Here is a 23054-nt window from a genome sequence, read left to right on the forward strand (position 1 = left end):
AAAATGCTTTCCTTTAAAACAATTTTCTTATTTTTGGAAAAACCAAAGGCCCAGAGCAAAAAGGATTGAGTATGTTCACGCACCACAGATGTGAAATGGGGCCCAGAGAAGACGGGGTGGACGGTGACTCACATCTAACACATCATTTGCGAGCTTGAAGGCAGAGTTTGCAGATCACTCAGGGCCTTTCCCTATCTCAGAGGCTAATCACCTTTTAGAAACTGCTGCTAACCCTCAAGTCTGGTTGCTCTGACTCTAACTTTAAGATTTCTAGTTGGAGAAAATGAAAGGTACCCAGCATTAATTTTCTGACTACTTTTCTATTTCATTTGCCCAATTTTCCAAAGCATTCCTGTGCATTCCTCTGGAGCAGACACTGATTACCCTGAAACTCTGCTCGCAGAGCTGATTCCTGGGAAACCTGCCCAGTAGGCTCCCAGGGAGGTGAGCATGCAGCAAGGAACCACAGCACCCCTCAGGAGGCTGATGCTTGCTGCAGCCCACCCCCCCCCCACCCCAGACCATTCCTTTCCAGGCGTTCTCAGAGTGGAGCTAATCAGGGTGAGGCTTGTTGTCAGGTGCAGCTGCAGACATGGGCCCGAGGTGCTTATAGAGAGGAGAGTTCTGATGGCATCTTAGTGTGCCTTGCCCAGACTTTGGTTGTGCAAGCTGAAAACAGAAATGATTTTCTGTTCAAGGTAGCCTGAGGTGGAATCCCATTACCTGGTCCCCCCGCCCCCCAGTCCTCTCTAAAAACCTGTGCATTATGCTCATCATTTCCCTGAAGAAGTACTTAAAATACTGTACACAAGTACGCTGAATAATTCTTTTGAATTAAAATTTATTTTGCAAATCAAATATTTACTTTTAAATATTTTAATGTAAACTCAAATTTTCAGCTATTAGATTAACTTACAATTCACTCGTTTTATCATATAAATGATACAGTGAATACAGTTGTTCTAGACAGAAGTTATTTTAGTTTTTCATTTGAACCATTGGAAAAATGTATTAGAGGGCTGAGATGTAGCTCAGTGGTTGAGTGCTTGCCTAGTATGCACGAGGCTCTGGCTTCAATTCCTAGCCACCCTTTGTCCCCCAAAATATTAGTCACAAATAATTAAATATTTTTAGATAATAAAAACCTAACACACACTCCATTAGATAATAAACAATGTAACTGAATATTTGCTTAAGTAATAAAAGGGTTAACAAATGATTTTGGTTGTAATCAAAGGAAATTTAGGTACAAATCTGCAGAAAGATATATATTTTCCAAATAAAATTCCAATAAAGGACTAAACAGTCTTAAATATTTTAAATAAGGAGTACATTATTTCCAGTCAACATGTTTTTTAATGCCAAAAAAGCCACAACAAAGTTGGTAAATGTCTGCTGAAGTCCGAGGTCTAGAGTAGGGTGCAGATTTGTTCAGGATGCAGAGGTCTTAGAACACAGCAGAGCAGGATGCTAATGTCGGGCAAAGGGTGGAGAGGGAGCCAGACAAGGAGGGCAGATGGCAGTGCTGAGCACAGCTATGCGGGGACAGCAGGGCCAAAGCCGCTGGGTACTGCCGGGAGAGACAGGTCTGCTGAGGCTTGAGGCAGGAGTCAAGCCTTTCTTCTTGAACTTGCAACTCTCCAATGGAGGGGCTTGGCATATTTGAGGGGGAAAATGCCCGAGTTGTTTTAGTCTTGCTAGATAATGCCCAATTTCCTAAGGTGATCTGACTTCTCAGGAGCTGGAGGACAGGAAGCTGTAACTGTCTAGACATAGCTGGCTCCCACCGTGCAGATGCTGGAGCCAGCTCAACGCTTTTCAAATATAAAACACCGACTAAAAAATGGGAACCAGTCCCAAGCCCTGCTGAATTCCAGACCTGCATGCCATCCACGTCCTCTAAAGGACAGTTCATTGTCCCCAAGCCCAACAGGGCTGTTGTGTGCTACGAGAACTCTCAGAAAAACCAAAGGTCTAAGTTAAGTGATGGGATGATGAGGCCCACTAGGCCAGGAGGCCTTTAGCAGACACAAGACTGTCACCCCACTGTTACTTAATGGTCAGGGTGAAAGGACGGCATGCTCGCTTTTGACCTACCAAGGTCAGTGTTTACTTGAAACACAATGGCACTGGTACCTTTGCTCCTGGGGGCTTCATTTCGGAGCTGTGACTGGTGAGTCCCTCTCCAGCTCTATCCTAGGTTGTGCTGACATTAGTCACAGTGTGGTCTTCAGGGGGGCCACCTATGGGGCCTTCAAGGTGTCAGGCAACGGCTGAATGCACTGTTCTTCCCAGGGACTCTTCTTAGAAAGGGGAAAGAATATACTGATGAAACATTTTGTTAGGTCATGAAGACAATTTTTGATCTACTCGAAAAGGAGAAAATTAGGATATTTCATTTGAAACTGCTTCCACTAATAGAAAAGTACTTGATTAGCCTATGGTCTGAAGCTCAGAATGCTTGGTTCACAAATGTTTTCTAAAATAGTAGACTTCCTAATGCTTAGAAATCACATCTGAAGGACAAAGGTAACTTAATTTTATTAATGTGGCTGGAATAGTGACATTGGGCAATTTATTCTGCCAAACTGATCAAGAACTCCTCCTGTGGTTTCTGCACCGTGTGGTGTGCAGCACGTGTGAGTGTAAAGACAGAAGAGGTCCCGTCAGTGTCACTGCTTCCAAAATGCTTTCTTTTGGGTACCAGGGATTGAACTCAGGGGCACTCGGCTACTGAGCCACATCCCCAGCCCTATTTTGTATTTTACTTAGAGACAGGGTCTCACTGAGTTGCTAAGCACCTCGCCTTTGAGGAGGCTGGCTTTGGACTCGGGATCCTCCTGCGAGCCGCTGGGATTACAGGTGTGAGGTGCCACACCAGGCTCCAAAATGCTTATTCTTGCCCCCAAGTCTGTTGTTTCAATAAGCACAAAAGGTACTTCTTTAAAATAACCCCCGTTGCACCTAGGATTTGTTTGTTTCAAATGCAGAGGTAGGTAGGCCTGAGGATGTCTCAGTCACAGAAGCCAGTCCTCACTCGGAAGGCACAGCTGAGCTGGTCACAGGCAGCACGCGGACAGGCGGGGGCTTCCTCATCAGAGCGACAGGACAGCCAGATGTCTAGACAGCCTGCAGAAGGGAGCGGAGTGCTCCCCTGTAGAAAACGAAAATGCGGATGAGGAGGAACCAGGCTGAAGCGCACACTGCAGCTGACCAGGCCGAGGAGGAGGGGTCCTCTGGGTGGCAGGGCCTCAGCAGAGCATCATTACAGTTCAAGACACGAGGGGGATCTAGCATCCTAAGCAGCAAGAGTTCCCATTACAATTACAACGCTTCATTAGGCAGCAAGATTTTCTAGCTGGAAGGCACATTAAAAATAACATAACAGTAACTTACTAAGACAACGGAGTCGGCAGCGAGCACTCTTTAGGAGCAGAAGTACAGCTGTATTCACCAGAACCAGCCCAGCAGAGGCAGCGCTGGGGCCGGGAGCTGTGAGGGGAGGGTGGGTGAGGAGTGGGCGCTCAGGGTTGGAGTCAACGATTCTTCAGCATTTATAGCCACAGTCCCCTTTCAATGAAGACCCCAAGTCCTCTATGTGACAAGAAGATTTCAAATTGTAGGGAATTACAAAAACATTTATTGTTGGTATTGCACCAAGGTCAGTCAGACCAAGTGCACGGATCACTGAGTGGGGTTGTCCACCCCTTGGTTATCAAGTTAACTAGGCAGAAGGCAAAAAGGATGATCAGAGAGTCCCTGACTTCTTTACTTTGGCTATGTGCCCATAATTTGTGTAAGAATAAATAGTATGCATTAAGTCAAATCAGAATTAAAATTTGAAACAAGAAAAAAAAAAAGAGACAATAGTTTGGTATTCTTAAGGCAAAACAATGGAAATCTCTTTAAATAGACACCTTTATTACATCCACAGGCGATAAAATCCCAGAGCTACTGTCAGGCATGTAAATACAGACCCTGTAAGAAAAAATAATTGAGTACTATTAGTTCTACTACAGCTCCTTGAGGGAACATGTCACACTGCATCAGATATTGTAAGTAGGGGCTGGGGATGTGGCTCAAGCGGTAGCGCACTCGCCTGGCATGCACGGGATGCTGGGTTTGTTCCTCAGCACCACATAAAATAAAATAAAGATTTTATGTCCACCAAAAACTAAAAATTAAATATTAAAAAATTCTCTCTCTCTCTCTTAAAAAAAAAAAAAAGATTGTAAATAAGCTAGAGGTGACTTGAAGTGCGGGGACCTCTGCTTATTAAGGAAACATATCCAACTACCTCTCCGCTATGGGGGAAAAACCAAAAAAACACAGAAACTTGTCTGCTCACTAATAGGCCAAGAAACATCTGCCTGTTAAAAACAAACTAACTCCATATCTTGAGACCATCATCTTCAAAGTACAAATATATTTAATATTCACGAGAACTTCTCAAGAAAGTTTATAATCATTGGGGCTGGGGATGTGGCTCAAGTGGTAGGGCGCTCGCCTGGCATGCTTGCGGCCCGGGTTCGATCCTCAGCACCACATACAAAGATGTTGTGCCCGCCGAAAACTAAAAAAAAAAAAAAAAATATTAAAAAATTCTCTCTCTAAAAAAAAATTATATAAAAAAAGAAAGTTTATAATCCAAAGACTCTGGGTCACAAAGCATACATATATGTTTGTACATCCACATACATGTATGCAAATACATATACATATGAATGATTCAGGTACAGATATTTTAATATATATAGTTATAACTTTAAAATATCTGATTAATCTAAGCTTTTAAAACCGATTTGAAATAATTTCTGCATTGTTTGATTGGCTGTAGCGCCTTATGCATGCTAGGTTAGGTGGTCTACCACTGAGCCACATCCCCATCCCCATCCCCGGGTGGGAGAGAGGTACTGGGGATTGAATCCCAGGGCACTTTACCACTGAGCTACGTCCTCAGTCCTTTATTAAAATTTTAAATTTTGAGATGGGGCCTTGTTAAGGTGCTGCTGTGCCACTGCCCAGCTTATGTTTTTGTTTCTGTCCATGAATCTACATTCCCTCTTTTGGCTCAAAAATTGCAAACGCAAAATGACCCCTTAAAAGGAGTATTATCAAACAAAGCAGAAAGATCACAACTCAAATACCTTCTCTTTTATTCATAAAATATTTCCTTTATTGAATTCCTCTAAAATCCCAATAGCCATAATCTAATGATATTATCTTTTTAAATTTATGACTTGTTCAATTGTAAAGTACACCATTATTTGTATTTTACTAGTGAGTAAAAAAAGGATAGTAAGAAAGAAAAAAATACCAATGAAAGTATAATACTTCATCTATTGAAAATTACAAGAAGCTTTCCACGAAAAGAAGTGCTAGAATCAATGAAATGCAATATCTGACTTCTATAAAGTTTGACGTATTTCCTTGCCATGTTGTTTGAACACTCAGACACCAGACAGCTTACCTGCTAGATACTTGATGGTGTCGAGCTTGTGCGACTCAAGCATGGTTTTGAGGCCAGCCACCTCTGTTTCTATCTTCCTATCTGTCTGCGTCAGGGCACGATCCTGCTGGGCATGCTTTCAAAACAAAGAGCTTCAGAGCATTAGAAGGCTTCAGGTCCTGGCCCCCTGCCCTCCATCCCCGAGCACCTTCCTGTTGGGGAGCCCCCGGGCAGCCTGGGGAGACCAGGGGCTATGCTTTAGGTCTCCAGGCCTCAGTTTCCCTCTGACTGGGAAAACAAAAACAGACCCCTACGACCTTTGGCCGCCCTTCACACAGGCTATTTATTTATTTATTTATTTATTTTAAAGAGAGAGAATTTTTAATATTTATTTTTTTTAGTTCTCGGCAGACACAACATCTTTGTTGGTATGTGGTGCAACATCTTTGTTTGTATGTGGTGCTGAGGATAGAACCCCGGCCGCAGGCATACCAGGCGAGTGCGCTACTGCTTGAGCCACATCCCCAGCCCTACACACAGGCTATTTAGAGAATCAAAAGCGATAACCCGTGTGCAAACCTTTCGTGAACTAGAGGTTGCCGAGCCTGGTGAAGCATTACGAAGCCAGTCTGCCCTCAATACAATGACTGTGTTCCCTTCCTCTGACAGAGAAGTGTAGTCTTAGGTAATCCAAAAGTGACCCTGCTTGTCTTGACGCTATTTCTAGTCCATGTTGGTGATTTACAGCTTTCTTCTGTAGTTCAGACATCAAGTGCTTCATTAATACAAGGCTTAGCTACCAAGGGTCTCTTTGTGTCCTTCCCCAAATCAACACAGTTAAACCAGGTGCACATTCACCCTCAAAGAGGTTGACATTAGGTAACTGCATTCAGGTCTGAAACCAAGACAAGGCTTCACTGAAAATCCTAGGACAGGCCAGCAGTTTCCTACCATCACCAGTTCAGGCAACGAACAAGGAAGTGAATGCTTAAATGTGTTCAAAAGTATTCCAGAGCAACATCCCAGAATTCTCTCATGGAAGCCTCCTAATAGATTTCACAGGTCCCTCGTGTGAGCGCTGGGGCCTGAACCAGGCCCACACTGAGCACATGCTCTCCCACTGAGCTACATCCCAGCCTTTGAGGGAGGAGAGAGGAAAAGGAGTAATGCAGTCCGTAAATTAAAAAATAGGAGAAGGTCTCAATTCCTTACTATTTGTCAATCACAGATTTAAACTTTCATTAAGATCAAGTATTTTGTTAAGTGTAAAATACTCAACTTCTGGGTACACACCAAAATAAATAAATAGGGGCTCAAGAGATATTTACTTTCCATGTTTGTTGTAGCATTAACAATAGCAGAAAAGGGAAGCAACTCAGGTGTCCACTGACAGGTAAATAAGTAAAATGTGGTATAAATATGCAATGGAATACAATCAAGTTCTGAAAAGGAAGAAATTCTGTCATGTACAATAATGTGGGTGAACCCTGGGGACACTGTGCTAAAGTGAAACAAGCCAGCAACCAAAGGCAAGTACTGCATGATTCCGCTTACAAGAAATTACCTAGAACAGTCAAACTCTAAAGAAAGAAAACAGACTGGTGGTTGCCAGCAGCGGCAGGAGGAGGGAGTGTGGAGTTAGTGTTAAGGGACACAGTTTTAATTTTGCAAAATAAATACCACTGAACCATAATCGTAAAAATGTTTATTTATTTGTTTGTACTAGAGAGGGAATCCAGGGTGCTTAACCACTGAGCCACATCCCCAGCCCTATTTTGTATTTTATTTAGAGATACGGCCTCACTAAGTTGCTTATTAGCACCTTGCTGTTGCTGAGACTGGCTTTGAACTCAAGATCCTCCTGCCTCAGCCTCCCAAACTGTTGGAATTATAGGCTTGCGCCATTGTGCCTGGCTCAAGATGGTATTTTTAATATTATGTATATTCTTTTTTTAAAAATATTCAGTTTTTAGTTCTAGGTAGACACAATATCTTCATTTCACTTTTATGTGGTGCTGAGGATGCTTCATGCATGCCAGGCAAGCACTCCACCACTTGAGCCACATCCCCAGCTCCTATATTATGTATGTATATTCTACCTCAATTTTTAAAAACCTCATGACATAAAGCTGCATATCTTTCCACAATACATAATTACAAATGACAATAACTATGAACAGGATGAAATGAAGATGGATAAAACGACAAAGAAAAGTCAAAGTGTCATTTCTTACCAATTCCATGATTTCTGTCCTCAATTCCAGCAGCTTCCTTTCGTTCAGTGTGTACTGAAATAGACACATAATGCAGGTCAGACCCTGGTCCCCCTGATGGCCCCCTCTCTCCTCTGCTGCCTTCGAGGTTCTGGTCTCAGTCCTCCCTAGATCACCCCGACACAGAAACCCCCTGGGGACACAGCAGCCTGCTCCCTGTTGCTCAGATTCTGTTACTCAGCTTTCTTATTCATACTTCCTGCTCTGATCCTCCGATCTCCTTCTGTCACTGGTCACCTCTCTACTGTGGTACCAGGTAACAACCTGCACTAAATCCCACTGGTGCAGTAGCACTTCATGGGACTGATTAGATGGAGGCTGAGCCTCAGGCTTTTTGGCTCTGAGAGGCTGAAAATGGCAGAAAACCAATTCAAGTTAGGAGCTGTCCCATCAGCTGTAAGAAAACAAGTCAGCACTGAGTGAAGAGAAAGACCAGGACAATAGAAAGCTCCAAGGAATGTTCTCTGTGACACAGACGCTGCACTGTGATTATAAAACACAACACAAAAATGGGAGAAACACTAAGCTCCTGCCTGTGGGTTCATAGAACAATACTCCTGCTCTGGCATGGTCACACCCAGTCACAAAGGAACCTACCAGCTCCAACCCTAATTAAAATGGCCCCTGCCTCTGGCGTTTAGTATCTGTGAAAGGATTTAGTACAGTTTTATTGACACTAAAATCAAAATCAGACATATCCCCTCGGTAGTGGGCATTAGGATTTAATCAAGCAAATGGCACATTGTAGTTTAAATGAAGATTTTTAGGACTTAAGTTAACGTTATTATAAAGGAAAAAGTTAATGCTTTGAAATATCTAGGAAATTTCTGGGTATAAAATGTTCCCCTAGGAACTACCTGAACTAAGCAACTGGTAGTCAGTCCCTCCTAGGACTATCAGGGATAGAGTATAAAAATACCATTTCTTAGAAGTAAAACAAAACAAGAAACTGACAAAAAGTAAACAATGCCCAACCCCAAACTCAACTAGTTGCAAGAACAACGTTCCCCAACACCAGGGTTTCAGACCAGGCATTAGGCGTCAAGCTGCCACCAGGGGGCAGGGTGGAGCTGGGTTTTCCGCACACCTTAAAGCACCAGCTCTGACTTGGGCACCAGAAGAGAAAAAAGTCTGGACATCCCACAAGGTAGAAATGACACTCACGTGGGGTTCCCTCTCCCCGAGCCCCAAAACATTTATATACCACCCTGCTTTTGAAACTGGCTGTAAATGTTGTTCATTTAACTTTTAATTTAGTAACCTCACTAAAGGAATTAGAAGGCCAAATGACTCATCTCCACCAAGGCATGTTACCTACACAGGAGCTCACATGCTACTGCAGGCTCAGCATCACCAGGAACAGCTTCCCAGCTAGGTGAGTAAATCACAGATTCATGGCTTTAATCGACCTTCACTTCCCATGTTCTAATCTCCTAGCTGTGCTTTTTACCAGCTTGATTGCTGTTCTAAATCAAATGAATTCAGACTTTTCTTAAAAACATGACCCAGGAGAATAAAGGTAACCAGAAGCGTCTCTCCTAGGTGGCAGTCATGTGCTGGCGGTCACTACTGTTTTAGGGAGACTAGGTGATTTCATCTCATGAGGAACATGGGCATGAAATTGTTTTGTATAATGAAGTTCAATTTAACTCTTGAGGTCCAGCAGCAGTGCCAAAATACAATTATGCATTTATCCGAGTTGCAGTATTACCCATTTACCATTACAGCACGCATCGACTAAAGGGAAGTTGTGAAACATGAGCCTGCACAGGCGATGTCTGCAGGTGCATCCACACTGGTTCACGCTGGGAAAATGCCCCACGTGCCCACTTGTCATTAAGCCAAGGACAAGAAAGGTACCTGACTAACATGGCCACCTAGAGAAAGCCTGAGCAGAGAGGTGAATGCCTAGACAGGTTAAAACCCAAACCCAACACACGCATCTTCAACGTAACACCTTCTCTCTGTATTTAACAGACAATATACAGGGGTGCAGCTCCATGGTATAGCGCTTGCCTAGCCTGGGTTCGACCCCAGCACCACACACAAAGACAAAACAGAAATATGTTTTTTTGTAAGTATTTATTTTTTTAGTTGTAGTTGGTCACAATACCTTTATTTAATTTATTTATTTTTATGTGGTGCTGAGGATCGAACCCAGGGCCTCACACATGCTGGGCGAGCTGAGCCAAAACCTCAGCCTCAGAAATATGTTTTAATCCAGAATTTGTGTAGAATTTAGTATTATTTAATATTGCTCATCTGAAATAGTCAACTTTTTCAAAATGAGGGCCTGCAGAGATTTAAGTCAGTATTAAATAGATCAAGACTGAGTTTAAATTGCTTATTAATGTCTATGTAACACATTATCTAGTATCTCTGAAACAGAGGTTTAAACCCAATTTGAACAAGATTTTGATTTTAGCATTACTTTTTTATTTTATTTTTTTGATACTGGGAATTGAACTCGGGGTGCTTCCACTGAGCCACATCCCCAGGTCTTACTATATATTATTGAGAGACAGGGTCTTGCTGAGTTGTTAGGCCCTTACTAAGATGCTGAGCCTGGCTCTGAACTTGTGATCCTTCTGCCTCAGCCTCCCGAGCCACTGGGATTACAAGCATGGGCTACCCTGCCCAGCAATTTTGAAAGCATCAAATTTAAGCCCTATTCCAAAACAGAGTGAAAAGGTGTTGTCTAACACTAAAAATTGGTAAATATTTTAACAATACTTGTGACATGTATGCAAACTTAGGACTTAACTAAGCACTCCATCCTGAAAGGAAATGAACGCGTTATTTATTTATTTTAAAAATATTTATTCTTAAACTTTAGGTGGACACAATTTCTTTATTTTACATTTATGTGGTGCTGAGGATTGAACCCAGTGCCTCGTGCATGCTAGGCAAGCACTCTACCACTGAGCCAAAACCCCAGCCCCTCGTAATTTATTTTTAATAGAAGAACATACCAATTCTTTTACTCTGCTTTTTTCCAGATTGAAGTCTAATTTGGTATCTGTCCGGACTTTGATCATTTCATCCTAATAGAAAGGCAAAAACAAAGAGAAATCCACAGTCAGAAATTCACAGCTCCTGAGTACCTGAGCCCAGGACACCTGCCCAAGGGAGCCAGCCAGGGAAGGGCACGGCCGGAGGTGGGGCCAGGGCTAACAGTGTCAGGGGACTGTGGAGGAGCCAGGCTGGCCCTGTCTTCAGGCTTCCAGCCACATGTATAGAGAGTCCCCTCCGAGAGGCATGCCAGCCCAGAGTGGGTCATTACTGCTTTCTGGGTTGCCCAGGCTGCCCTCAAACTCCTGGGTGGCAGGGGACCACAGGTGCCTTTGACCTCCAGATGTCCTATAAAATCCCCCTGTGGAATTCAGGAATAAAGCAAAAGCCAAGAGGAAACATTAAGCTCTGGTTTAAGTAAAGCCTTCTTTTTGAAACTCATCAAAATCTTTTCTTTTTTAAAATCAATACTCTTTCCTCCTTAAAAAAACAAATCAAACCAAACACAGCTGGCCTGGTAACCATTTAAAAATCACATGTAATTTTCTAAAGAAAGTCACTTTTAAGAGAAATCTAAGGGCTCCATTTGGTTACTTCACAAACATTTTGATTTAAAATGATTTAACTCCTCCTAGAAGGCAATTTTGTTAATGAATTTGGTTAGACACTGGCGACTTATTCATTGGCTGTGTTAAGTCTTGCAATGTGAACTTTTGAAGCATATTACATAAATATTTCACCAAGAATTAAGTTTTTAAAAGTATATATTTCTGACATTATGCTTATAAAATTTAAAAAAGTCAGCATATAGGAAAGAGAATCTTACCATTACTTGTTGCTTTAATTGATGTAGTTCAAGTTCTATTTTCTAAAAACACATTAAAAAGAAACAAGGATGTGTTTAGAAAGTTGTAAAGAGGAACAAGAATGTTTAGAAAGTTGTAGGAAAAACATAAAACTTGATAATCTACAAATACTACAACATGTATTTATGCACAAGTTCTTAAACTTTTTCCCTCATTTAGCACAAACTTGACAATATTCAGAGCTCAAATGTGTCATACTCTATGCCTGTGCAGACCTTGAAATTAGTTTTAATTCATCTTGAAGGTTGTGTAAAATTAGTACCAGGGACTGAACCCAGGGCGCTTATCCATTGAGCCACATCCCTAGCCCTTTTTATCTTGAGACAGGGTCTTGCTAAGTTGCTGACGCTGGCTCTGACCTTGCAATCAATCCTCCTGCCTCAACTTCCTGAGCTGCTGGGATTACAGGTGTGTACCACTGCACTTGGCTACACAACTGTTTTAACATTTGCTTGCAGTAGTAACCTTGCTTTCTTTAATATTTCCTTCAAAAAATTTTTTTTTCCAACTAATTCTGCCCTCAATAACTGATTTTGAGGATGACTCTGAGAGTTCAGACTTCGCCTTTGAAGGATAAGGTTTCTTATGAGGTTAAAATCAACAGGCAATAAATAGCCTTCCCTTATGGGCTTTAAACAGGATTGAAAATAAAAGGAAGATGCAAAGAGAACGATTACTTAAATGCTGACCCACGAGCCACGTGCCTTGCCTGGAGAAGGGAGGGGGACCTGTGCAGCAGCATGTGACCTGGACAGCCCTCAGCTGGGCATCGTTCCCACACACACCCCAGGAGGACAGAATGACATACTTCTGTGGCACTGCAAACACTGACATGACTCAGGTCACCAGCAGGACCCTGAGATGGGTGACGCTCTGCCCCCGCATCTCCTCAGGGTGCATACTTGGAAGTTCGTGGTGGTACACACTTGTGCACTGCCCATCTTGTGCACTGCCCATCTTGTGCACTGCCCATCTGTGTGTGTGTTTTATCTCGGTGTCTTTTTTTTTTTTGGTATTGAGGATTGAACTCAGGGGCACTCAACCACTGAGCCATTTCCCCAGCCCTATTTTGTATTTTTATTTAGAGACAGGGTCTCACAGAGTTGCTTAGCACCTTATTGTTGCTGAGGCTGGCTTTGAACTCGCGGTCCTCTTGTCTTAGCCTCCCAAGCTGGTGGGATTACAGGCGTATGCCACCGTGCCCAGCTCAGTGTCTTAATGTAACATATTTTATGAGTGGATCTGTAGTTTTTACCTCATTTTCTGCTCTGAGAGCTGAAAATTCACTCTTCTCCAAAATGATCATATCCTTTTTCACATTAGCAATCTTAGACATTATTTGTTGAAGAGTGATCTCCTAGAAAGAGAGAAATGACACATACAACCCAGTGAGCCCAGCAGTCCACCTCCTGCTGTCTGCACCTGCTGTCATTGCCACAAGGAACTAGACAGATATGGACTGGAGGGGGCTCACTGGAGGGCTCACGTCAGTGGGTGACTCACGTCACCACTATTCAAGGTGAGAAAACGGGGAGAACAAACCATGCAACAGATCACCACCAGGTGAATCACAAGTCTGTGGACCAAGGACACGACTCTGGCCACATCTCCATTTATTGAAGTACTCTGACCAGGACAGACAGCTTTTGAGCATAGTGAACTTTTAAGCATGAAGAGTCTAATTTTATGCTCTGTTCTCTTTTGCCTCCTATGGTTAAAATTACTATATATTTTTCAACCAACTATTATCTGAAAAGTTTCATGAATGCTTATTACAAATAACATCCCACTTTCAGATTTCCAGTTTGCTCACCCACCAGGACCACACTAACCTGCTGGACCTTGGTGACCATGTCTTTGTAGACGATGTTCATATTGGTCTCCATGATCTTGACCAGTGCAGAGACAATGATTTCTGCTTGTTGAGTAGTAAAACCTAAGCAGGCACACACACGAATATGATCACACTTGGAAGAACGAAGCTGTCAGGATAAGACAATCCATGGCCCACGTGAATGTTCCGTTCTGAACCCAGAAACAAGAGGGAAGCAGCGGGCAGGAGGGCGGAGCTGAGAGCCACAGCTGGGATGTGCCTGTCACCCTGACCGGTAAGAAACATCTCAGATGTCCCACACCCAGTCAGGTGCCCAGGTCACTAAGATCTCCAACACCCATCCCAGCGCCAAAACTCATGTCATCAGATGGGTCTGCCAAGTGATAAAAGGCTGACTCCAAATTACAGATGCAGGACTGTTTTACAAGTTGTTGTTTGGGGTGGTGCCAGGCACAGGACTCCCAGCTTCAGGATGCCAGGCATGCACCTCACCACTGAGCTACATCCCCAGACTGTTTCGATCATTTATCCAAGATTCATGGAGATTTTATTTTCTTCTTTATATTTCTCTAAATTGTCTAAATTTTCTATGGTGGACAATTTATCTACCACATATCAAATTATTGACTGTACAAATGGTAATCTAGCTGTTAATGTAAATGGGGTTCACGTAGCTTTGAAGCTTACATGTTTTCTCTTTTTCTCAGTTGTCTTTTCCCTAAACTTCTTCTTGATCTCCCCCTCCACCATATCTACTTCCTGATCTACCCTCCCTCATCTAATTTTCTCTGAATCACTTCCATAAAAGCACCCTGTTCCTATGGCTGGGCAGAATCACAGCCTTTGGGACAGGAGTCCCCTATGTTTCTCCTTTGGTAGCAAAGCAATAAACCTTCTTTTCCCATTTTCTCAAAACCGTGTCTTCCCTACTGGATTGAAGCCAAGGACTGAGCTTTCAGCAACATTAACTTATTTAATGCTAAATGATAAAATCAGTTCTTTGATTTTTTTTCCCTCAACATTTTCCTTCAGTCAATAATCTGGGAGGTCCAAGTTGGATAAAAGATATTTTTTAACACTCAACAAATGATGGTGAATCAAATTATAGAGATTCACAACTTGGCATTGTTAATGTTTTTAATAACTGTTGTCTGTAACTCATATTTCATGTAGAAAATTTAACAAAATATTTAAAACTTGAGTGCCTGAAGAGCAAATTCCTTCTATTAAATGCTTCAGAAGAATCAGTACATTCTAAAAAATACACATTTTGTTTGTTTGAATAGTAAAATAATCTGTTTGGATAAGATTAAACATGGGACTATAATCAACAATGATTTTGAAAGGAGAAGAAAGGACCTCCAAAGACCTACCAATTTATTCAAAAGTCTTTTATTTTTCAAAATGTGTGTCAAGCACATCTTGAAGAATCACCCAGAAGGGTCCCCACCAAAATGTTCATTGTCTATCTCTGGGATACTGGGCTCTGAGGTTTTTTGGTTTTCTTTTCTGCCTTCCTAATATTTAGAACATGATCATATTATTTTGCAACCTTTAAAACTTTACTAAGAGTTCTTGGTTAAACATAATTAGGACTTAACAGTTATGAGGAAAAGAAAAAGATAGACATCCCATTAATGTGTACTTTTTATGTATCAGTTAAAAATAAATTCATTTAAAAAGGAAGAAAAAGAGATATAGAACTTACACAGATGATAAAACAAAACCAAAGCCAAACAATTAATAACCACCCGTGGGAGAAGAAAGGGATATGAAAAAGCGGAAGTTAAGCTTTAAACCTATTGAGTTAGGTGGTGCAATTTGCAAGAATGAGAGACCAGGGCACACTCAGGACAGTCAGATGGCAGACTTCTAGGAAGTTCTGCTAATCAGGGGATAGGTTCTGGATAAAGAGCACAGAGTGTTCACTTAAGAGCCTCCCTGGGCTCCACCCTTGCCAATCATCTGAAGCCCCTCCCCATCCAGTGAAAAGCCCCTTCCACAGGCCCCAGGGTAGGGTCTTTAAAGATCTTTAAAGATGATCTTTAAAGATGCAAATATCCATGGTCAAGGTTTGAAGTCAAGATAAGTAGAAATATTTCCCCTTGCAAGATAAACACACTTCTCATTTCCACTTTCCTTTTAAAGTCTGAGCTGAAAGAAGTTTTGGTAAGGCCTATTATTTTAAATTTGACAAAAAAAGTTGTGAAACACGTTATATAGCACTTAATGGTTTGACCAAATTGCATTCATGGACATTATTTCATTTAAGTGCTCAAAAGGTTCTTTGGAATTCTTATTAGGCTCATGCTACAGAGGAGCAAATGAAAACGAAGAAGTTTCATTTCATTACAGTTATGTCAGTAGAAGCTGGCAGGGGGGGGCTTGAACCCTGTGCTTTGGACACCACCACAGGCACAGAACAACTCTGTTCACTGTGGTCTTCTAGGGCACTCAGGAGGGTAAGGGGATTACCGTTTTCTTCCAGCAGGCACACCACGGCATGGGTGTCAAAGTAGAGCTTCCTAATCCCAGAGGAGGTGAACTGGGTCCTCCTGTGCTCCAGCTGCAGGCACCCCGCAGACAGGCTCAGCTCTGGAATGGAAAGGAGAGCAGGGTCAGAACAATGTGGCCTCCCCCTCAGCTGCAGGCCTGGTGACCCTGCTGAATTTCCAACCCATCACAATCTTCCTATTTTTGAGGTCAGGATACGGAAGGATAGAAGTCCCTCTTCAGGTGGCTGGCTGAAACTGGCTAGATAGAGATGGCTGCTAGTGTCCCTCAGTCAACTTCTAATGTCACTATAATCCCAACTGCATGCTAAATGACACCCCTAGTGCCATGACAGCAGACAAATACCATGACAATGACAACAGAAAAGAGCCAGAAAAGAAGCAAAAAGTGGTGCCTGAATACCTGGAAGACCCACGCCCATTCCCAGAAAACCCACGAACACCCCTTCCCTTGATTAGCATGTCTCTCCCGTTTCTCTTTATATATGTGACATACAGACATATGGATATGTATGCCCACATAGAGAAGGGGCCAGAGACCGGGGAGAGAGATTTCTCCTGCCCCACAGCCACACACACCAGGGTGTGGGAAGGGGAGTTCTGATATCTGTCACCTCCATTCTGGGCCAAGAGTAAACGTCTCTCTTACTGCTCCATCAGTGCTTGGTGGTGACTGGTTCACAATTCTGAGAGAGAAAAAGGAGCCAGGCTTTGGAGTAACAGTAAACCAAAGCAGCTCAGCATCCTCAGTCTAACAAGGCACACCCCAAAGCCACTGCTGTGTTTCTGTTTGTTGTGCAGAGGATGGAAACCTGGGCCTCTGGTGTGCCAGGTGGGCACTACCACTGAACCACACCAACACCCTGACTATCTGGTTTTCCATAAGCTTTAAGGAGATAGAATCCATACACCAGAGAATCCACCCATTTAAAATGTAAAATTCAATTGCTTTTATTTACAGAGTCGCTCATCCACGTTCACCTTTAGAATACCTGCTTGACCCTTCCGCCCTCCCAGCCAACCCCTCAGTCCTTCCCTGCACATGGGACGTTTGGAATGGCTTTGTTCCCTTAGTGCCATCCATGCGGTAGGAGGCACCAGGACTTTCTTTATATTCTGGGGTCATATTCCATTTTAGGGCTGTACCAAATATAGTCTATCTGCTCATTAGCTGAAGGACATGGGCTGTCTCCCCTTCTTGGCTATAATGAATAGTTCGTTCCATGGCCACTGTGTTTTCAACTCTGGGAGTGAAGTGCTAGATCATATGAGCGCTCCTTGAGTCCGAGAGACTGCGGCTGTTTTCCAAAGCACTGTCCTACCTCACCTTTTCTCCAGGAGCGGAGGCGGCTTCCAATTTCTCCGCATGCCAGTTAACCCTTGTTATAATGTTTTTAAAACTGTTATCATCCTAGTGGGTATAAGTGGTTTCTCTTTGCAGTTTTGACTTTCATTCCCTGATGGCTAATGATGTTGATGTCTGTGTGCCTATAGACCATCTGTACATCTTCTTTAGAGACCTGTCAACTTAAGTACTTTGGCTATGTTTAATTAGGTTATTTGTCTTATTATCACTGAGCTGTAAGAATTCTTCATATATTCTGGATGTGAGTGGATTTTGGACATGGCTCTTCTTTGAGATAGATTGGCTATTTTAGGTTCCTTGCATTTCCATATGAATTTTAGGATAAGCTTGTCAATTTCTGCAAAAAAGCCAACTGAGATTTTGAGAGGGACTGTGTTAAATCTATAGACCAATTTAGGAAGTACTACCACCTCAACAATATTAAGAATTCAGCTCAATAAACATGGTAGGTCTCCCATTTATTTAGGCCTTTAATTTCTTCGATAATGCTTTTTAGTTTTCTGAGTGTTTTCTGACTGTTGTCAAATTAATTTCTAAGTATTTTATTTTGTTTTATGTTATTGTACATGGAATCATTCTCACTCTCATTTTCAGACAGTTTATTGCTGGTACATAAATACACAACTATTGTGCACACTGATCTTGCAATCCTGCTGACCTGGTTTATTAATTCTAACGGTTTAATGGATTCCTTAAGGCTTTCTCCACACAGATCTATGTCGTCTGAGAACAGTGACAACTTTACTTCTCCAATCCAACCTGGATGCCTTCTATTTCGTTTTCCTGCCTAGCTGCCCTGCCAGAAGTTCCAGTAGGATGTTAAATAGAAGAGCAAAGCAGGTTCCCTTTCCTTGTTCCTGATCTTGGAAGTATACAGGCTTTTCCCATTAAATACGACATTAGTGGCGGACTGTCTGTAGATGCTTTTTATCAGGTTCTGTTAGTATTTTATTGAGGTTTTGTTTTGTAACAATAAAATTTAAGAAAATCATGAAAGTGCATTAAATAGTTATTTTTCTGTTAAATGATCCCGTGGGTTCTGACTTTTATTCTATTAATGAGGTAATATAACATGAATTGACTTTAAGATGTTAAATGGATCTAACATCCCTGAGATACCCACTTGATCATGGTACATAATATTTTTTTATATGTTGTCTGATAGTATTTTGTTGAGGATTTTTCTATCTATATTCATAGAGAATATTTTTCTGTAGTTTTCTTGTGGTATCTTTGCAAAAGCCTGTCCTTAGATGAGCTCTAACATTCTTCATGCTATCTTTTTGATGAACCATGATACATTTAACAGCAGATTTAAGCCCTTTTTATCTGAGGGAGGTTACACAGTACTGAAATGGCTTATTGGTTTCTGGATTTCATGAACTATTAAAACAGTTTTAAAATTCTGTCGAGAAAGGACATTTAGCTGGGTTCAGAGGTGCATGTCTATAATACCAGCAGTGACTTGGGAGGCTGAGGCAGGAGGATCCTAAGTTTAAATAAAAAAAATATATATAAAGGGTTGGGGTGCTTAGTGGTAGAGTGCCCCTGGGTTCAATCCTAGTACAAAAACAAAACCAAACCTAAAACTAAAACAAAACCAAAAACATTTCAACATAATAGCTTCTTATTACCATCATACTAAAAAAATATCTTGACACCAAAAAAGGGGAGAAAAAGAGTGGACAATCTAAATAAAGAATTTTATTTAATTTAAATTTAATAAACAGCTACTTATGTGTCTTTCCTCTTCTAACTATGCCCTGGACTGGTGCTAGTCTGAGGCGGGGTGCTGTAGGAGTGGCAAGAAAGTAGGAGCCCTGTGCTAACTCAGAGATCAAAGGTTTCTTTAGTGGCCAGAGTGACCAGCAAGATACTTGAGCCAATCAACTACAACTCTCCATCCTTCACTCCTAAATGGTCTAAGACAACCATAGGAGGTAAAATGTGACATGGATAAGACCCCACAGATCTGACACTTCTCTGCCGCCTCCTGCAATTGTTAGCAAATCATTGGCAGTTTGGGAGGAGAGTAGCAATGGTCATGGTGAGCTCCGAAATTGAGCGTGAGATGTAATGACATTGTATCAGCACTGCTTGCTGAGACAGAATAGAAAAGGCACTGATGCCTGTGTTGATGGTAAAAACCGACCCTTTCATTCAAAGCGGAGCTGTTCTGAGCACAAGGCGCTTGCCCAGGAGCGCGAGCCCTCCTTCCCATTACAGCCATGCTATCCTTTCAGCTTGGCACCTAAGCTGCTCCATGCCCTAAGCTTGGCTTGCTTTCCTCTCTTACCTGTTACACCGTTAGCATCCTTTCACACGCTTCTCTTTTAACTGGGCAGTTTATTAAGCATACGTTATGTTCCAGGCCTGCATTACGTTTCACTTTATGATTCTCTCTGCTTCCTCCACCCAGATACGGGAGCAGCCTTACTGCTCCTGGTGTTCTCAGCCTGTACACGTGGCTCTGGGACAGCACCGAGTTTACTGCCACAGTGCACCATCTATGAGTCAAGCTGCCCAAGAATACCCAGACTGACTCATTTTTTATCTTGTGCATCTAGCAGACGCCCTGAGGAGGGCCTGGCAAACTGCAAACAGAGGGAAATATTTACCTTTTTGTAACTGAACTGTAATGGCTTCTAAGAACTGGATTATGAGACTGTTGAGAAAGAAACTCTGGGATTAACTCCTTTCTCCTCTTCACCTCATTTCTTCCCTTTTCATAAATAAGCACACTTAAATTTGGTACCTCTTTTCTTATCATGTATCTCCATCAGCCCTGAGACTGGAATTGGCCGTGATAAGAGACCAGGATCTGCCCTCCAGGGACAGTGGCAAGTAAATGAATGGATGAAACACTTCTCAAGGGGCCCTCTAAGGCCACCTCACCCACCTTAAACTCTGTTGGGCTGTCCCATGGGTCAGGGATCTTGAACACAGGACGTCTAGAATGGCTTGTGAAGAGTGACAGGGTTATTCTGGTCCCAAATTCCTTGTCTCTAATAACAAAATAATTCATGCAATTTAAAACATAACCTCCTACCACACCCACACCCATAAAGCAAATAACCATGCCACTATTTTCTAAGCAGAAGCTAAAGCTGATATGGACACTGCAGACCTTTTTTTTTTTTTTTTCTTTTCCAAAAATGACTGGAACCAGACACAGCAAGCTTTTTTGAAAGAAACATTGCCTTTTGAAAAGTGGAGAAAAGGGCTGGCCACCTCTCCACTGGCACTCGGCCCTGCTGAGAGAAGGGAATGCCTTCTCTTGCTTTCTGTCAAAGGTCAGCACCTGAGGACACAGTGCTCTGAAAGCCCACAGATAACCAAGGAGCAAGTGAATCAGCTGCATTAAAGTGTTAATAGGTAATTCTCCTTTCAGGAGATGTTTAGCATATCAAAAGGTTATTAAAAACCCACAATTACAAAAGAAGCCCAAGGTTAGCCAGGTATGAATTTCCTACTCAACAAGTGGACCTGCTAAGAAGCTGGGGGGAGTGGCTGGCAAGCCAATCACTGGACAGGGAAAAAAAAAAAAACAAAAACAAAAAACCAAACTGCTCATTAACAGATGGCTAGTGGGCAAACATGCTTCCTTAACCCTGTCTCTGTTCTGTTTCCCTGCTTTGATGCATTTACCCTTATTTTTAAGACTCTTGATGAATGAGAGCTTTGACACCATAACAACAGTACCACTTTGCTGGCACAATGTTAGCAAGCCTAGGATAAAGAAACTCTCTTGCCCACAGTCTCAAATTATGAGAGGAGACCAGATCGGAAGTTACCCATTTATCAAAATAAGAGCAACCTAAAGACAAATACAGAAACAAAGACCAAACCTACTCATACTGCTCCTAATCACTGCAGGACGCTAAGAGTTCAGTACTCCTTCCCATCCTTTGCGCACAAACTCCCTTGCTTTGTTGCTCTAATAATCAGCTTCTCCCCCAGCCAATGCTATTCTTAAATTTGAGATGCAGCCAAATGTTTATCAGACATTGCTATTGAAAAAAAATATGAAAAAGGTGAGGTTCTTGATGGCCATTAATAGATAATGTATAGATTATCCCAAGTGATATGTGTACCAAGTTTGTTGATTACTCTCTCTTTTTTTTTTTTATCAGCAATTTGTTTTCAGCAAATTCCAGCCTCTTTACTTTCCTATTCTCACGTAGTGCAGGGATTTCCTCCTTCACCTCCTTAATAAAATTCTACCTCCTCAATAAAATTCTACCTCCTCAATGAAGCCGACTGTGATTGATCACTGCTTAAATTCAAAACTGAAGACCCACTCCACTTCCCAACTCTTTCCCCGCTATTGTTTTCCTGTAGCACTTATCAAATTAAAATCCAGGTGTATGCAAAAAGTCTGGGGTTTGGGTTAGGTACACCACGTTTACGGCATCTCCTCTGCTGGAATGAAGCTCCTGAGGGGAAAGATTTTTGATTGCTAAATCCCAAACGTCTTTAAAAAAAAGTGCCAGGCACAGGACAGGCGCAAGAGCTCCGCGAAGGAAGCTTCGAGCTGTCAAACCCCCGCCCTCCCCGAGCTTCGCCCCCACGCGCGCACGCGCCCTGCACACGGCCAGCTCTCCCCGGCGCCTCCAGGTGCGAGCCAGCAACAGCAGCCCATCCCAGGCGCCGGCGCGGGACCCTTCCGGTGGACGCGCAGCGCGCTCCCGGGGCCGCCGTTCGTCCGTGGCCCAGGGCTCCCGGGCGCTGAGCCCAGCTCGCTGACTGCGTCCTCGAGGGCGGGCCGGACCTTCGCCCGCGAGCGCGAGGCGGCCGGGACCTCGGCTGACCCACCCTGCGCGCCGCCGGGCCTTCCCCCAGGGCACCGCCCGGCCCGGCACTCACCTCTCCTGCAGGAAGCCAGCGCGGCCGCCGCGCCGCGGCCCAGGTGGAGGGCGCCGCCCGCGCCCGCGCGGCCCAGCGCGCACCTCCACGCGCCGCCGCGCCCGGCCGCGGGGACGGCGGGGCCAGGACGCGAGCGCCCCCAGTCGGCCAGGGGCCTGCGCGGGGCGGCGGCGACCAGCCGCGGGGAGGGCACGAGCAGGAGGAGGAGCAGCGGGGCCGCACGTGACGCGCCCCCGCGGGCCCCCGCGACGCGGGGCCGCAGCGACCCCAGCCCGCACGGCAGCGGGGAAACGCAGCGGCGTGTGGGGGTTCCGCGGCCGCCCAGGCTTCCGCCGCGGCCCGAGGGCAGGAAGAGCAGGAGCCGCCGGCGGCTCAGCGAGTGCTTCGGTCTCTCCCCCGCGACCGAGCCGCAGTCCATCCCCGAGAGGGTCACTGGCCCGGGCGCGCGCTCATGGCGCTCCCGCGCGGACCCGGACTCGAGTCCCAAGGCGGGAGCGAGCGTAGGCGGCAGCGCGGGGCCCGCCCGTTGGGGGCGGAGCGAGGCGAGGCCCCGCCCCTTCTGGGCTTCCGCGAGGGCGGTGCAGAGCCGGCTGGACCCTGTTGCTGCCACGATTTGCAGGTTCATGATCCTGCATTTAATGATCCCGCCGCCCTCCTCAGCCCTGTGAAAAGTCCCTGACCGCCAGACTGCCCTGTGTTTTACTGATTAACTCTGCTGGTCCTAAGTCCCCCCAAATGTGGCTCTGGGGTGCATTTTAAGGGATTATTAACTGGGCCACGGGAACGGCGCTTACACAGTCAATACACTTAAAGGCTAACGTTTCAGAGCTTTTGTTCCCGGATCAGAGTGCCGTCGACGTGGGAAGGTCGCAAGG

General features: G+C 43.8%; 1 protein-coding gene across 6 annotated transcripts; it reads right to left on the reverse strand.

The window, feature by feature from the left end:
* Positions 1-824: 824 nt before the first annotated feature.
* Positions 825-22694, reverse strand: Mcur1 (mitochondrial calcium uniporter regulator 1). Of its 6 annotated transcripts, none has more exons than XR_013344143.1 (10): positions 22180-22694; positions 15910-16029; positions 13433-13536; positions 12856-12957; positions 11561-11602; positions 10695-10766; positions 7684-7737; positions 5471-5585; positions 3397-3978; positions 825-2303 (listed from the first exon to the last, which is right to left on the reverse strand). XR_013344143.1 is itself a non-coding variant. In XM_026384585.2 (10 exons), the coding sequence occupies exons 1-9, from the start codon at positions 22595-22597 to the stop codon at positions 3923-3925; spliced, it is 1083 nt and encodes a 360-aa protein (XP_026240370.2). In that variant the 5' UTR covers positions 22598-22694; the 3' UTR covers positions 825-3492; positions 3918-3922. The 6 variants fall into 6 exon arrangements, 3 of the variants coding, with proteins under 3 accessions (XP_026240370.2, XP_026240369.2, XP_026240368.2); XR_013344142.1 differs by having other exon boundaries at positions 825-3154; XR_013344141.1 differs by having other exon boundaries at positions 825-3298.
* Between the last annotated feature and the right edge of the window lie 360 nt (positions 22695-23054).

This window comes from Urocitellus parryii, chromosome 8, assembly GCF_045843805.1.
Source record: "Urocitellus parryii isolate mUroPar1 chromosome 8, mUroPar1.hap1, whole genome shotgun sequence".
Lineage (NCBI taxonomy): Eukaryota > Metazoa > Chordata > Mammalia > Rodentia > Sciuridae > Urocitellus > Urocitellus parryii.

What these genes read in the sequence shown, in the direction of transcription:
- Mcur1 (XM_026384585.2), bottom strand. Translation starts at nt 22,597, where the DNA reads ATGGACTGCGGCTCGGTCGCGGGGGAGAGACCGAAGCACTCGCTGAGC. An exon ending in GTGCCTGCTGGAAGAAAACG is followed by an intron (nt 13,537 to 15,909) that starts GTAATCCCCTTA and finishes GTGCCTGCTTAG; the next exon opens with GTTTTACTACTCAACAAGCA. An exon ending in CTCTCAGAGCAGAAAATGAG is followed by an intron (nt 11,603 to 12,855) that starts GTAAAAACTACA and finishes ATGTGTTTTTAG; the next exon opens with AAAATAGAACTTGAACTACA.